General features: G+C 41.3%; 1 protein-coding gene across 1 annotated transcript in view; it reads right to left on the bottom strand.

Annotated features, from left to right (window-relative positions):
- LOC118422721 (hornerin-like) overlaps nucleotides 1–17,500 on the bottom strand; it is a gene marked incomplete in the record, with an annotated part of 32,064 nt that overhangs the window by 2,320 nt on the left and 12,244 nt on the right. Inside the window, 8 exon segments of the mRNA XM_035830445.1 lie at nucleotides 3,288–3,342; nucleotides 8,055–8,159; nucleotides 9,029–9,112; nucleotides 10,634–10,717; nucleotides 11,675–11,851; nucleotides 13,592–13,711; nucleotides 13,922–13,984; nucleotides 15,224–15,485. Coding sequence (XP_035686338.1) covers nucleotides 3,288–3,342; nucleotides 8,055–8,159; nucleotides 9,029–9,112; nucleotides 10,634–10,717; nucleotides 11,675–11,851; nucleotides 13,592–13,711; nucleotides 13,922–13,984; nucleotides 15,224–15,485 — 950 coding nt within the window.

The raw sequence follows: 17,500 nt of genomic DNA, 5'->3' as shown, positions 1-17,500 counted from the left end.
AATTCTGCATGAAAACAGGGTTCTCTCTAAGATAATCCGCCTTAGCTTAGTTTCCGTGTATACTTTGCTTAGCACCAATTGAAGATACATATATACATCTAGAGTAGTAGAGGGGCTTTCTAGTATTGCCTCTGTGAAAACAGGGTTGTTCCTTAGATAATCTGTCTTAGCTTAGCTTACTTATAGTCTATTGTTTACAAGCATCCTGGTATCAATTTAATGAAACTAGAACAGAGTAATCATGAAAACCATCAGACAATACCAAGGCTCAAAAAGAAAGAGCAAAATGTTCTGCATGAAAAAATATTTAGTCATACCTAGATTCATGTCATCAAGATAAAACTTTTGAGCACATTTTTCATAAGACATGCTTGTTTCTAGACACTTAACTTCATAAAATGGAAAACAGTAAAAATCATTGATATCTATATTTTGCTTATGTGCTATGGCTGATACAGTCAATGCAACAGTAACTAGCAGGAAATAGCTTTTAAACTATTACGAGGAATGCCACACGTTTAGGCTATTTTTCCCTCCAACAAGCTGGATGCAAAAATACCCTGTTGGTGTAAGCTTGTTCATTGCTCGAGCTTACAGAAGGCAAAATGGAATGAGGCCCTTTTAAAAATTCCACATCTGCTAAAAGGGGGAAAAAGAAAGCTCCAGGCTGTTGTAGGACAGCCTTCGAGGACTCATGTTACAGTCACATGAGAACTCGGGTTACAGTTTCACAGCAGTGGCAGTCACTTACTAATACTGTAAATGCAGGAACTTTCGCGGGGGTTTAATGTTCACGAAACATTTACCATGCCAGTAAGAGACTATGTACAGTGCATGGTGCTACCGCGAACTTAAAACCACCACAAAGACATTTTTTCCCTTTACCGCGAAATTAAATTCCCGCAAACTTAAACGCATTTACAGTACTGCTCCGTGCATCTGGCCCACCCTGGTCATAGCTGGACTAACCGTCACGCAGCTTTAATCACTGTTGGAATCAGCAGCGATTAGAGATGCAGTCTAATAAACTATCTGTGGTATGTACGGCAAGTCAGATTGTTTGGAAACTGCGTTCTGCATTTGCAAATTTCAATCTTATGTCACGTATCAAAAGTAGCTCTATATATACACACTTGGCATGTATATGTAGGCCTCTGTATATGTACAAGTAGAAACTTGGCAAATTTGTTGACACATGTTTTAAGAGGAGAGAAGAAGCATTTAAATTATGGATAAAGCATTGCACAGTTGTCGAATGAATCTAGCTTTATGCATTAAGTCCCAGTTGGGCATCATATGCAATAAACTTCATTTATCTATCACTGTCTTTAACCACTACATTGTATGATGCAACTGTAATCACAGATGAGATCAGCTCTGATTCTAGTTGCCCTTACATAGTAGTTACTAATAGTTAAAGCTATGTTTTAGAGTATCTTACTTTAGACATTTTCAACTCATTGTCACTTCACAAATAGTACTGCTTCACCTAGACTTCTAGCAAGGACAAACGTCTCTCTCAACTGTCATGGATCTCCAATCACTGCTTTGCTTATATAGTACCAATTGAAGATGCATATATACATCTCAGAGCTCGAATTACTTTTTTCTGCATACCTGCACTGGTGCATGTAACATTGAAAATTACCTGCACCAGACAAGTTTTACCTGCACCACTTTGAATTTAGGAAGTATGGATCATACTAAAATTGTTCAGAAACCATTGCTATTTTTTCATTTTATACTTTATAGGTGGTAACAGTCAATGCAGCTAATACAAAAAATGTAACAATCTATATACACCTACATTATGGGACATATATGTATAAAACCCAGTACATGGACCAGTGCAGATTAGGTGCAGGTAGACACCAGAAATACCTGCACAGCTCCAATTTTACCTGCACTAACCTGCATATGTAGGTAGTATTTCAAGCCCTGTATCTAGAGGGGATTTCTATTATTGCATCTACGAAAGGGTTGGTATTGTTTTTGGTTTGTGTTTTTGCAGTTTACATTTCCATATGCTAGTCACTTTCACTGTAGAGGGTCAGAAAGTGGTCAACTGGCTTTTTGTGTAAACAAAATCTTCTTTGCATAATTAATGAACTACTATTAAACAATGCATGCGAGAAACTCTACTGGTTTAGATGTGTGGTATCTTACAACTCCTGTTTCCATACTGTATTTTGTATCTAAGATCAGGGGCTTAACCACAACACCATTGCGTGCACAGAAACACAGGTGCTTCCAATGTCGGCAAATCCCTTGGTAGCTTCTCTGGGTTAATTCTGAAACCAATCTGCACGATGCTTTGAGATTCTGTATGTTGACACTCAATCAGAGTTAACAACACTTAACCATACATACTTACAATATTTGTGGAAGTTATATGGGTTGATGTAAATTGCAACCATACTGTTAACCACTTTTAGTTTCCTGTGTTCACTAACAAAGACCAGATCTCCCACACAACCACATAAAACTGTTCCAAGCAACAACTCAGTGAAAGTAACAATGATGATGTACTTAACAATAGTTAATGTATAGCTTACTTCTATTCTTGTTCAAGACTTTTGGGTGATTAGATAAGTATGTGATAAAATCATTGGCCATATGCCAGGCTCAACTCAGCCTCTTCGATTAGCATGAAAGTTGGTAATTGATATGGTAGGAGTTAAAACTTTCTTCTAACACTTAGTGCAACTAAGTTTTGACTGTCCTACTGCAGTCCTCTTTAGAGTTCATATAACTAACAACTAGATCACATGACCTAGCGGCCATAAGTGCCAGGAAGTTTGTACCGCCCACCATCTGTGTTTTAAACATTTTAAAAGGCTCGTCACATTACAATTATGCAAATCAAGAGAATCTTGTGCAGCTGTGGAATCAGAGAATTCACCTGAAGGTCAGCTGAATGACCTGTGATTCCACAACCTGTGATTCCCAGAGTTAACGTTAACTGAACGATGAAACGTTCAGAGAAAATGATCATTGTATTGAACCTTGACCTCCTACTCGACCTATGACTAGAACCTAAAAGACTATCAAGTGCAGAGGTCAAATTGATCAATCAATCAATCAATAGATCGATCATTGATTGATTGATCAATTGATTTAAGGAGGAGCCTGTAGCTGTTGCTACATTGACCCTTGACCTACTACTACTGGACCTCTAGACCAATAAACTGATCGATTGATGGACATACTGATATCGATTAACCAACCGATCAATTACTTGATTAATTGATCAATCGATCAACGGATCTTTGGTTGAACAAACTTACCTAGCTGGTGCTCGGAAGTGTCCATCTCCCAGCGGCTTTTGGCGTAGAAGACCTGCTTGAAGTGGGAGCGCACGAGGTCAAAGGTTAGGCAGAACAAAACGCTCAAACAAATCCGGACAGAGCAGCTTCAACCTGGGATAACTGTCGTAAGGATGCCAGAAGCTGAAAATATACTCTGTAAGACATGTCAAACCATATCAAACAATAAATGATATCATAGACGGAATTCGGACAGTATCAGGCTCTGCATACCCCCTGCAACCGACCCTGGAGGAAAGCAAAGACGATCAAATTAACGTTTTTGTAAAAGTCAAGAGTAAGGACCCATCACCCCATTTTGAGGAAAACATACAGCCATACCTCACGTACACCTCATCACATCAAATCAGCTTATATTGTTTGCATTGACAACTAAAGTAGATGATACTGCATGTAGCAAAAGTTTATAGTACAATCTCAATATTCGTCTTCCTATTCGTCTAAAGCATCTTAACTTTCAAGCGCATGAATTGATATCTATATATCATGATGTTTGCATCACTTGTACCAGTTTCTATAACATCACAGCAAATTTGTGGCAGAAACCTTCACTGTTATAGGTAGCACTCTTGTGCATATACATCTGACATAAAATCAACTAATCGTACATTCAGTTTATGTAAACATAGCAGATATGCACACTCTTAACACTGCTATTTTTCTTTCTTTTCGGGTGTTTGGAGCAAGAGGCAATGTCTTGCATTCATTCACACAGTGCCCAGTACACGTGCCTGCACTTACCTTATCCCTCCATCTGGTGCCATGTGCTCTACAGACCAAAGCTCAAACTCACGGGGGATGATGTTTAAAACGTGTCAGGAGGATTACCAAGAAAAGAACATCTTCCCTTTTCTCCCTTTGGTGTTTTTAAACCAAAGCCCACCGACTGATGCAACTGTCTTACCAAGGCCCATTAGGTGCCTTGATGTGGCAGTAATTAGACCTCTAATCGAGCAGGCGTGTGTTGGTTAAGACATACAGGGTCTTTGTTCCAGCTCTGGACAGATAGACACAAGATGGGTGACCTTTAAATTGCACTTCTCAATCACTTCAAGGTCATCAAGACTATTTAGAGGACGATTTAGAAACAATGCAAACTGAGGGAGATACAAGCCAGTCCTCCTCCATGTCATCTTGTAAAGCAACAGCTGCATCATTTAAATCATCGAACTTGACAAATGTGGATGACTGTCTTGCTTTTACTAATAAGCTATGGCTGCAAAGCAAGCACTGAGGATCAATCAGGACAAAGAAAACTTCTGCAGAGGATGATCACTAACATTTTCACCTTGACATTGTTAACCTCAAATCACCCACCTTTAGTTGCATTAAATAATGAATCTTATCCTTTAAAAACATTAAAATCATGAAAAATCTACTCGTCTCTTTGTTTGTTTGGTTACCTTTCAATATTTGACCACTTGAAGTAACTTGTAATTTGTTTGGTCCTCCTTTTCTGCCAAGATATCAAAGCTGAATTGCTGTGATCCAAGCGTTGTACAGTCACCCCACCTAGCAGCACTGCAGAGTATTGCATGAAATCAGCAAGGCACATGGATATGGAACATGACAGTTGTTACACTTATGTCTGGCAGATCAGTCATCGAGCATTGTTGAAAACTGCATCTAATGAAGCTTGACGTGTTAAGTACCAATTCAGCATACCATAGGCAGAGAAGCTTTGCAAAAAATAGCTACAATACACATTGCCTTGCAAAACAATTGTACCTATGACAGCATTGTTTCATAAACAATGGTGTCAATGGCATTGTTTCCTAAAACAATGGTATCAATGGTACATTATTACACAGAACAATGGCATCAATGACAAAGCATTGTTCCCTTATACTACTGACACTAACACAACTATGAAAGACTAAAACATCAGTTAAGGGCCCTCCAAACAGAGCTTGGCTCCCTCTTCACATACTGCTATTTCCTGGGACCTCTATTTGACAACACTGGCTTCTCATTTCTTTTAAGACCTATAGCTATATGAATCTCACCATACGCTACCTGAGTCCTCAACCAAAAGAAAAAGTACTTGCCTACAAGACTGACCATGGGAGGTATGGATTTAGCCTAAAAGCTTTAGAGTAAGTGAATAGCTACTTGATTCCCACAGCTACTTGAAATTAAATACCAAGCCTATGTATCTTGTGAGGGTACTATGACTGTATCTTTATTTAATCATAGCCAAGCTTCAATTGAATCAAAATACATTGCTTGCTAAAAAGCTATACACCCACTGTTCATAACAAGAGGACTGACAAAAGGGCCGAGAATAAAGATTCAATGTGAAACAGGCATGGAATTCTCCTGCCCTTTTCATTCTCAATAGTATAAGGTCTGTGATATTTTCCTTTTCTATGTATGACATTCACATCGATTGATTAAGAACAACAAGCCAGAATCGGTACTGTCTTGTACAGTTGGTCTTGACTTGACATGCATGGGGTGAAGTATATAAGCACTTTCAGCAGGCAGGGTATTTAAGATTTAGCCATAGAATGCATGTGTAAGTGGTCTTGGACCCATATCACAAGAAACAACTCTGAAATAGACTGTGATGGGGGCAAGGTGATACACAGAGAGGACAACAGATACCCCTGTTGGATAAAGGAGGCTGTATGGATCAGGAAATCTACTCCATCATGAACCGTGATGAGGGGTGGGTGTATAGACTCAGTCACGTTTGGGATATTCTTCACACTACTGCAGCGACACCTAGCTGCAGTGTGAAGTACTGCAGCAGTGACACCTAGCTGCAGTGAGAAGTAGAACATGTCAGGAGGGCCCTAAAGAAGGTGACAGATGGTCATTGAAATGTCAGCAGGTGATTATGTACTGGTTGAGTTAAAAACTTTGTTATCCCCTTGTCTTGTACCATGATTTAAATGATAGTGGAAATAGAAACCACATACAACGATGTCCAAAGACTACATTCAAGCTGAACAAAAACTTTCCACAACAGATCAAACTGCTACAAAAAAGACAATCTTCCCTGATTAGAGGCACAGCTTAGGGTACTTGAACTATTGGAGAAGGGATATCTTATTCATATTCCATTGTCTTTACCTTCCTTGCACCAATGACATCTAGTCTGTGTAATACAAACTCTGCTGTCCGGGGCTGGGACTGGCCCCTCCCTGTGGAGGCTGGCGGATGTTGGGCGGGCTGCTATAAGCGAGATTTAATCAGGCCACAATGACATCCAATTATGCCAAGAGGCATATTTCATCAACATTAAACTCTCTTTATCTTCCAAGCAGCCAGGACGATCTTCCTTTCACCCACAACATCCACTTTGGCAAAGAAGCTTGTGGTTAGAAATCTCACTTAGCATCAAGACCAAAAAGCTACTCTGAAAAGCTTCAAAACGTGGCTTAGATTCAAGCTTGTCGATACCATTGTGATTGGGGGGAGGGAGCTGTAGTTGACTGGCTAGTTCTCAAAATTGCTGTAAAACAAAGAGGCCATCCAAGAGAGGAACAGTCAGACATCTAGAGTTTAAAACCCAAAGCAGTAAAAACGCACATAGTTTATAGTAAACACATGCTGGATGCCATTTCATACACTAGACTACTACCATTTTTATCAAAAGCAGGACATGATGACATGCACGCCTGACTATCTAGTTGATAATTCAACAAAGGCTTATTAATAAGCTATTGGGCAAACAGCGCAGTGTTTTAAAATTTATACTTATAAACAGTCAGGGCATGGTCAAACTATACCCATGGCATTGGAAGGCTGAGGCAGAAATTCTTCATCTTGAAATGAGGAAAAAACTCAGAGAGCCACTCAGGCAGTGGCAAGCCACACCCAGTCTTCAAAGACTTAATCAAAGTGTATGATATCCCCAACATTTGTTGTACTGTATTTGTTAGCTTGTACCTTAACTGTACAAATTGTGTGTTATGCTCAAAGGCAGTTTACTGGAACAGAAACTTTGTGGTGTTATTTTGATGTACTATAGTGATATGGATAGTGAGTGATAAAGCTTTATCTGTAATTAATTACTTTGTATCTTTTTCCTATATTTTGTTATTTCACTATGCTACATCTTGATTATGTATGCCCGCATGGCCCTTTGAAAACTGCCCCAGTGGCATTATATCCAGTTCCTGGGTAAGTAAGATAAATGAAATAATAACTTTCTTGCACAAACTTAACTGTGGCAATGGACGATTGCAAACAGATATGCAAAACGTTACCAAATGCCAAGCATCCATTTTATACTATACTGTCATTTCCAATGACAAGTATTTCTAATTAAAGCCAGGTAACCCACTTAAAATAAATGACTACCTTTGAATTGAGACTGATGTACCTGAAGTAGATGGACCATGTAAAAGGGGAAACTAAACGAAGGCTCTGAAATCATTTTTCGTTGTTTCCAATCCCACAAGCATCACTTACAAACCTTTGCACAATTGCTTGACAAGTACAGCCCAGCAGACCTGCCTCTACCTCCCAGCTGAATGGTACAGCCAAGTCTTGCAGGGACACCTTTCTGTGTCACCTGGAAGTAATCTTTTGTTAAAGTCTTAGATCGAAACAAGACGTCTACTCACCACACCTGTCCCACGTCTTGCCACCTGCTGCCATCTTTGGAGCATCTTCCCACCTACCTGACATAAAGGCTGTGAAGCAAGGCTGTGTTAAGGAAAACGGTGTGTTCCTCAGTGTAAATGTTTGTTTATTTGTTTGTTTGTTTGTACATACCCCCTCTTCGACATCTTCCTCTTCCTCCGGACCCTTACCCCCTGCGCTCTGCTGGGGGTCCCCTTGGGAGGAGTCCTGGCTGTCATCAAAGTCTTCCATCTCTACCTGCAAAACACACAGGTGTAGGTCAACTTGGGGAGACATGATGACTGAATCTTTCACTTCATTTATTCAACCAATACAACTCGGGTGGAGATTGACCTGTTTTTTCAGGTAGTCCTGGGATTTACATGTTTAAGAAGCAAAACAATGTAGCAGCAATATTAATCATTGTACACTACAGTAACACTACAACATCATAACAAAATGAATCACAATATCAACAGCACAGACACACAAAGTAAGCATATGAGGAATTACAATGGTGTAGAATCTGTATGTATGTTTTACATTTCAGAGTCAGACCAATGGTCTTGTGCTACATGTCTATAAAGTCACTTTGAAGTCAAACCTGCCCAAGAAAACTACTCATGGGTCAATATAGGATGTGTCAATGGGAACATTTTCTAAGGGACCACCAAAAAGTGGTCATAATGGCCAGTGGACTAGCCTGGTTACCATCTGGATAGTAGTTTGCTCCTATGTTCGCTGTCTGGAGACCTGCACATTCAAACCTTTTGCTGCTTTGCAGTTAATGAGCAAAGTAAGGAATGGGTTCTAGAGCGCTTGTTCCGATGACAACAGGCCTCCCACAAGCGGACAGAATGATTGTTCAAACGAGCGCATGAACCTATTCCATAATTCGCTTCCGTGTAGGGACCAATCAGCGCCTGCGTCCAAAATTTGGACGATTCCAGACGTTTAGATGGTCCGCGTTCCCAGACGGAAACACAGAGAAGCGACTGTATATAGTGTATAATGAATGTCAGAGCTAGAAGCGACTGTATATATAGTATATAATGAATGCCAGAGCGAACTTCTTTTAAGATGGTACCCAGGCTACCGGCAGACTATGTTTCAGACGTGTGCTGTACCTCTGTAATGGCAGCCTCCTGCAGCAGCATCCGCACATCCATCCTCATCATGTGCCGAGGAGCCGACTCCCACCTGTCCAGGATCTGTGCAACAGAGAACACTTTCACTAGTACTCCATTCTATTTGCCTTATGAACAGCAAGCACAATTTCCTTACTCCTACGTACATGTCTAATTTCAGATGAAATACTAGCACCAGCAAAATCAAGAAAAGCATTTGTGACAGTGATTATAAAGTGGTATGGGCACATTTCACCATTTTTCGGACAAGGGAAACTATCATCATGATATCAAGAAAAAAAAGTAGGGCAATGGAAAAGATGGGAGAACAATATCAGAGAATGGATAAGCATGACACTAAGTGAAACACGGAGAAGAACATCAAACAGCACAGAAAACTGGTTGCCAGATCTTCAGTGGTGCCCTAACAGTCAAATACTGTAATTCCTGATTTTTTTCAATGTACTGTTATGTTCACGGTTTTCACGGTGACGACTGTAGCGTGAACTTATCATTACTGATAACAAATAATTCACAGACTTTTTTAATGTGCAGATGCTGCAACAGTGAACATTAAGTTAGAACAGAGAACAAGTTAAATTTCCTCAGACCGTGAAAGTTAGGTACCGAGAAGACAAAGTGAATTACAGTAGTTAGGCTTCGGGATAGATGAGATGATTATGAGGAAACCAGTGCATCTTTAAGTTACTCCTAGATACTAGTACACCTGAACATGAGTACTATCACTTAGACTGAGGGATAGATGATGAGATGATGATGAAGAATGATCGACGTAGGAAAACCAGTGCATCTCTAACTTAGTTACACCTGAACATGAATACTATCAGACTGAGGGAGAAGATGATGAGATGAGGATGAAGAATGATCGACGTAGGAAAACCAGTGCATCTCTAACTTAGTTACACCTGAACATGAATACTATCAGACTGAGGGAGAAGATGATGAGATGAGGATGAAGAATGATCGACGTAGGAAAACCAGTGCATCTCTAACTTAGTTACACCTGAACATGAATACTATCAGACTGAGGGAGAAGATGATGAGATGAGGATGAAGAATGATCGACGTAGGAAAACCAGTGCATCTCTAACTTAGTTACACCTGAACATGAATACTATCAGACTGAGGGAGAAGATGATGAGATGAGGATGAAGAATGATCGACGTAGGAAAACCAGTGCATCTCTAACTTAGTTACACCTGAACATGAATACTATCAGACTGAGGGAGAAGATGATGAGATGAGGATGAAGAATGATCGACGTAGGAAAACCAGTGCATCTCTAAGTTAGTTACACCTGAACATGAATACTATCAGACTGAGGGAGAAGATGATGAGATGAGGATGAAGAATGATCGACGTAGGAAAACCAGTGCATCTCTAAGTTAGTTACACCTGAACATGAAAACTATCAGTTAGACTGAGGGAGAGATGATGAGATGAGGATGAAGAATGATCGACGTAGGAAAACCAGTGCATCTCTAACTTAGTTACACCTGAACATGAATACTATCAGACTGAGGGAGAAGATGATGAGATGAGGATGAAGAATGATCGACGAGGGGAAACCAGTGCATCTCTTACCTTGGTGATGTCTTTCAGTGTCCTTTTGTGGGTGTTCTTCCTGGCACAGGCGTGCGGCTCTGCAGTCAGCTCAACTAGGTACACCTGAAAGTAGAACGGAGTACAAGAAAGTTACTCCTAGATTCTACTGTCTGTTACATGGTAGAACGAAAGTGTAATGAATCAAAGTACAGATCTTAGTACAAAGGTAAACTTTCCACCAACACAACAGTACACACAGATCAAATTTTCAACAACCACTGTCGCCTTCTTCAGGATCAACACAGCCAATCACTTCAGACCGTAAACTCGTGAGATATGTGTTGGAAGAAGATGATGATGATGAATGGTTTATTCAAGTTAAGCTTTTGTACTATGATTACTACCAACACAGATGAGCTTCCATGATAAAGTACAGATCTTTCCATAGAATAAAACCACTGCAAACACTCTCAAAATTTACCAGATACAAACACACACCTCAAAGCCCTGCAAAGATTGCTCATATCTACAGATAATATCCAAAGTAAGCTCTGATTGGCTCATATCTACAGCTAATATCCAAAGTAAGCTCTGATTGGCTCATATCTACAGATAATATCCAAAGTAAGCTCTGATTGGCTCATATCTACAGCTAATATCCAAAGTAAGCTCTGATTGGCTCATATCTACAGATAATATCCAAAGTAAGCTCTGATTGGCTCATATCTACAGCTAATATCCAAAGTAAGCTCTGATTGGCTCATATCTACAGATAATATCCAAAGTAAGCTCTGATTGGCTCATATCTACAGCTAATATCCAAAGTAAGCTCTGATTGGCTCATATCTACAGCTAATATCCAAAGTAAGGTCTGATTGGCTCATATCTACAGCTAATATCCAAAGTAAGCTCTGATTGGCTCATATCTACAGCTACATTTGTAATATCCAAAGTAACAGTAGTCTGGCTACAGGCAGACAAAGAGGAACAAGACAGCAACAAAACACATCAGCAAAAACAATATGTTTTTTCCTATCAGGGAAAAAACTGAACACACTTCAAAATTTACCAAACACACACCTCAAAGCCCTTGCTCTTGGCGGCGCTCCAGAAGGGCTGGAAGTGTTTGACCTTGTCGTTGACGGCATCCACGATCATGAAGGGGAAGAACCCGTTGTCTAAGTTCTTCTTGAAGGCCTTGAGCATGCTGGCGCGGTAAGTCTCTTCCATCTCTGGTTCATACTCGTACTCTAGCACCTGCACAGGAGAGGGAAAGGTTGTTGTTGCTTCTTTATTTGTGTGTACTACATGTGTGTGTGTGTGTGTGTCTGTGTTTCTGGTGGCACGATACGTCTCTTTCATCTGTGGCTCATACTCGTACTCTAGCACCTGCGGGGGAGAGGGAAAGGTTGTTTTTGCTTCTTTGTTTGTGTGTGTGTACGTGTGTGTGTATGTGTGTGTCTGTCTGTGTTTCTAATGGCACGGTAAGTCTCTTCCATCTCTGGCTCATACTCGTACTCTAGCACCTGTAGGGCAGAGGGAAAGTTTATTCCTTGCTTCTCTGTTTTTGTGTGTGTCTGTGTTTCTGATGGCGCGGTAAGTCTCTTCCATCTCTAGCTCATACTCGTACTCTAGGACCTGCAGGGGAGGGGGAATGGTTGTTGTTGCTTCTTTGTTTGTTTGTGTGTGTGTTTGTGTGTGTGTGTGTTTGTGTGTGTTTGTGTGTGTGTGTGTGTTTGTGTGTGTGTCTGTGTTTCTGATGGCGTGGCATGTCTCTTCCATGCCTGGTTCATACTCGTACCCTAGGACCTGCAGGGGAGAAGGAAAGGTTGTTGTTGCTTCTCTGTGTGTACATGTGTGTCTGTGTCTGTGTGTCTGTCTATGTGTGTTTCTGGTGGCGCGGTAAGTCTCCTCCATCTCTGGCTCATACTCGTACTCTAGCACCTGCAGGGGAGAGGGAAAGTTTGTTTATGGATTGTCTGTCATGTTGTACATGTGGGTGTCTATGTGTATGTGTCTGTGTCTGTCTGTCTGTGTTTCTCTGGCTCATACTTATACTCTAGGACCTACAGGGGAGAGGGAAAGGTTGTTTGTTGCTTCTCTGTTTGTGTGTACATGTGTGTGTCTGTGTGTGTGTGTGTGTGTGTGCATGTGTGTCTGTGTGTGTGTGTGTGTCTTCCATCTCTGGTTCATACTCGTACTCTAGGACCTGCAGGGGAGAGGGAAAGGTTGTTTATGGTTTGTCTGTCATGTTGTACATATGTGTGTCTGTCTGTCTGTGTGTGTGTGTGTGTATGTCTAGGACCTGCAGGGGAGAGGGAAAGGTTGTTTATGGTTTGTCTGTCATGTTGTACATATGTGTGTCTGTCTGTCTGTGTGTGTGTGTGTGTATGTCTAGGACCTGCAGGGGAGAGGGAAAGGTTGTTTATGGTTTGTCTGTCATGTTGTACATGTGTGTGTCTGTGTGTGTTTCTGATAGTGCGGTAAGTCTCTTTTCATCTCAAGCTCATGCTCGTACTCTAGGACCTGCAGGGGAGAAAGATATTTGTTTCTGGATTGTCTGTGTGTGCATGTGTGTGTGTCTATCTGTGTTTCTGATGGCGCGGTAAGTCTCTTCCATCTCTGGCTCATACTTATACTCTAGAACCTACAGGGAAGATAGAAAGTTTGTTTCTTGCTTATCTGTTTGTGTGTGTGTGTGTGAACAATTGTGCCTGCTTCATCACCAGTACCATGGAGATGAGAATCCTTTTTTCCTGGATTGTCTGTCTGTGTATGCATAAGTGTGTGTGCGTCCACTTTGTATCTTCTATCTGTGACTCAAGATAGTGGATGCTGTGTGAAACTTGTGTGTGTGTGTGTGAGTGTGTGTGTATGTATGTGTATAAGAGTGTACATGCATGTACATGTGTTTTCTGTGATTCGGGACTACACAATGCAGTGTTAACCTTTCTCCTCCTGACCCTTGGCTTCAGCCCGTCAGAACAGAGGACTCACCTTGGTCTTGACCCTCCTGCCCGTCTCAGGGTCTTTCTCTGTCTTCTCCACCTCTGTCATGAAGTAGTCATCTAACGAGAAGATACGAGGTGCGCTGGCGCCGGCTTCTGTCTCCTTCTCCTGGGAAGAACATCACAGATTCGCGAGAAAATTACCAAATAGTTTTTCTGCACCTTTATGTTGTTATTTTGTACATATATTCAGGTTTATTTGTTTCTTTGTTTGAACCTTGGTTTATTCATGAAAGCTCAAATCAGCCCACAGGCCGCTTTTCATTGAGATCATTACATTGTTCCAGCTTAATAAAAAAGATAAAGAAAGACATCTTACTTTGATAAGTCTTGCCACATGGGTTTTGCCACACCCGGGAGGACCTCGTAGGATTGCAACAAGCTGAAATGTGGCGAAAGACAAATTGTGTCATCAGTAAATATCTACACCTGCATTTTCAGCTACGTCAATAAAGGTTAGACATCCAGGTAATAAGATACAATGTTAGTGTCACTGACCAGGGCTCAAAATTCCTTTTTGGGATTAGGTGCACTGGTGCACCCAGCTAAAAAAATTGGGTGCACCGAAAAAATTTTGGGTGCACCACTTTAATTTAAGTAATAACCTAATAATAAAACTTAATTCGAGCTATCAAATTCTTAAACAAGTACAATGACAGACATTTTATTATCTTTCTAACACTTAGAAAATGTCAAGAATATGATGTATACTATTATGCTTTGATATCTTTACATACATAAACCTAAGAAAATATTTGGGTGCACCCTGTGCACCCACAGAAAGTAATTGGGTGCACAGCTCCAATTTTGGGTGCACCTGGGTGCACATGCACCCAGTATTTCGAGCCCTGCTGACAAAAGGTAGTGGATACTACTTGAAATGTCTGACCATTTCCAAATCACATCTAGTTGCTTGAGTAATTGCAATTCGGCAACATTTTCAGCGTACATTTTCAGTTCTTGGTCCTGTACAGAAATGTTGCATATCTCAGAAATCACTAAGTAGTCTTCTCTACAAGCTATCAGCTCTAAAGATGAAATTACTGTCAATTCATTTATTTTTACAGGGACTTAATTTTGCAGTCCAAGGAAGAGGGAAAAATTTTACTGTCCCTCAACTCAAGTTTGTAATTGGAACAATAGTACAGTAGTAATAAAAAGAAAATTTATCTTTGCATCAACATGTACTCAAGGCTAAATAAAGGTAGAAACAAAACAAAACAAATACACATAATTTTGGGGTTAAGTGGAAAATCACCCCACGCAGACATTCCCAAGTGTACGGTACATATTTGGGTCTGGTTTTGCAAACATTTCCAAGTTTACGGTACCTGTTTGGGTCTGGTCTTGCAAACATTTCCAAGTTTACGGTACCTGTTTGGGTCTGGTCTTGCAAACATTTCCAAGTTTACGGTACCTGTTTGGGTCTGGTCTTGCAAACATTTCCAAGTTTACGGTACCTGTTTGGGTCTGGTCTTGCAAACATTTCCAAGTTTACAGTACCTGTTTGGGTCTGGTCTTGCAAACATTTCCAAGTTTACGGTACCTGTTTGGGTCTGGTCTTGCAAACACTTCCAAGTTTACAGTACCTGTTTGTTTGTTTGTTTGTCTATTTATTTACCTGTTTGGGTCTGGTCTTGCGGCCCGGCTCCTTCAGGATGTCCTCAGCCGACACCGTCTCAGGTTTGGGCTCCTCGGGCGGCGGCTGGGGAGGGGGGCCCGGGGGTGCCGCGTACGGGTCTCGCACATCGTAAGGGCCGGGGGGAGGGGGGCCACCGCCGTACGCTCCTCTCTCGTATGGCGGCCGGTCGTAGTAGTGTTCCCTCTCGCGAGTGTAGGGATCTCTCTCGTAGCGTGATGTGGGTGGGAGAGGGGGAGCAAACCTGGAGGTGCAAAGATCGTCGCAGGTTTGTACAATAGATTTAACACAGCTGTATCACAGAGCAGTCATGCTTTCTGTATGGCAAAGTTAAGAGCACGAGGACCCGCATGCCAAAAAGCCTGTGCATACTGTGTGTACTTGCATTTATCAACAGACAACTGCATCATGCACATCAGACATTGCAGCTTGGTCACATTCGTCCTGGCAGGCTGTTTGCCATTGTAGGACAGTCGTGCGGCAATCGTGAGACACAGGTACAGCTGTATCTGATGGACTTGGCAACAAGTTTTCAGTCGTAGGATAATCGCCAGACAAATGTGAACAAGCCATAACCCCAAACACTGACAAGACTGTTACTCCTGCAGTAGCCAGTTTGCCTTATGCAGCAGAAAAGACACAAGCATCTGCCTTTTTTAAGACGTGCACACAGAAGTTGTGGGGGAAGAACTTACGTGGACTGAGAGGATCCCTGAGAAGGGGAGTCAGCCCCCACTGGAGGACTGGGGACAGAGGGAGGCAGAGGAAGGAGAGAGAGGCTTAATACATGGAGATGGACATCAGGGCTTGAAATACCACCTGCATATGCAGGTTAGTGCAGGTAAGAGTGGAGCTGTGCAGGTATTTCTGGAGTCTCTTGCACCTAACCTGCACTGGTCCATGTACTGGGTTTTATACATAAATGTCTTATGATGTAGGTGTATGTGCATTGACTGTTACCAGCTATGAAGAATAAAAGAAAAAAATAGCAATGGTTCCTGAACAAATTTACTACGATGATCCATACTTCCTAAATTCACAGTGGTGCAAGTACAATTTGTCTGGTGCAGGTAATTTTTAATGCTGCACCAGTGCTACGCCAGTCCTGGACATGTACATTGTCAGGCCCTGAAATACCACATACAAATATATTGTAGTTAATGGAAGTTGTGGACATACTTTTGATGTCAATCTGTAGCTAACCTGCAATGGTCCAAAGTAGCTGCATATCTGAGCAGATTTAGTTGATACACTCAAGTTGGAAAGGACCTCTTCTCTTTCTTGTAAGTGTGGCGGGTTCTTTTTAACGTGCTCAAGGTCTGGCTCTCCTCAAACACAATACCTCCAAGACAGCTAAAATTGTCTTCATTCAAAGTTAGGGTGTAAAAGACCAGTTTCTTCCACATCACTTCAGTGCCACTGACGAAAACTAGATGGCACCATGTTTTTGTATTGACTGAAACTCAATTGACTGAAGGGATAGGCAGCCAGTTGTGCAGGTATGCAGGTAAAAATTGTGTGATGTAATTTTGAATGCCACCTATTATGCAGAAAAAGCATTTCGAGCGCTGATGTAGCATTAAAGGAACTACATGTGCAATATAGCTATAGGTAGGAGCAGAAATAAATGATATATAGAGCCATTAGAGAGTAGCATGCTCATGTAATGGACATTTTACTTTACAGTAGATCGAGCAACAGCTGAAAGAAAAGACTTAATTATGCCAAAGCAAGATGAACTGGAAGCGTAATGCTTGAGAAGAAGCGTAATGCTTTTTCAATAGCATAGAATAAAATGGCAGCTATGCCATGGCTTACAGCTCCAATCAAATATATTTTGTAAGTTGACATATACCATTCTCCTATGCAGAGGGACCACAGTCGTGTCAAAACACCTTGTGTTTACTTCTGCTATCTTGTGCACTCAGACCAGTTAGGGACCGCCCTACTTGGGCAGTCAGCCGTTGGGGATCGGGCATAGGAGGATGGAACCATGTAATAAGTAACATGATTGGCTGATAGCTTCCCGAGACAGCTTGCGACAACAAAAAGCCCAAGAAAAGTCTATTCTCTGATTGGTTGTGGCGACAATCATAATAACTGCTGATAGGGCATGAGATAGCAGGGCCCCATAGGCTAATGCCGTTGGGGACCGGGCATTAGGAGGTTGACATATACTGGCTTTCTAAATTTGACCAGTACATACGTGTAGGTTAAACATTCAGGTAGAACATTACTTGATACAAAATAAATCATGCA

The sequence above is a fragment of the Branchiostoma floridae genome, chromosome 1 (genome assembly GCF_000003815.2).
Source record: "Branchiostoma floridae strain S238N-H82 chromosome 1, Bfl_VNyyK, whole genome shotgun sequence".
NCBI lineage: Eukaryota > Metazoa > Chordata > Leptocardii > Amphioxiformes > Branchiostomatidae > Branchiostoma > Branchiostoma floridae.
The sequence above is the reverse complement of the archived record's forward strand: the minus strand, read 5'-3'. Positions and strand labels throughout refer to the sequence as shown.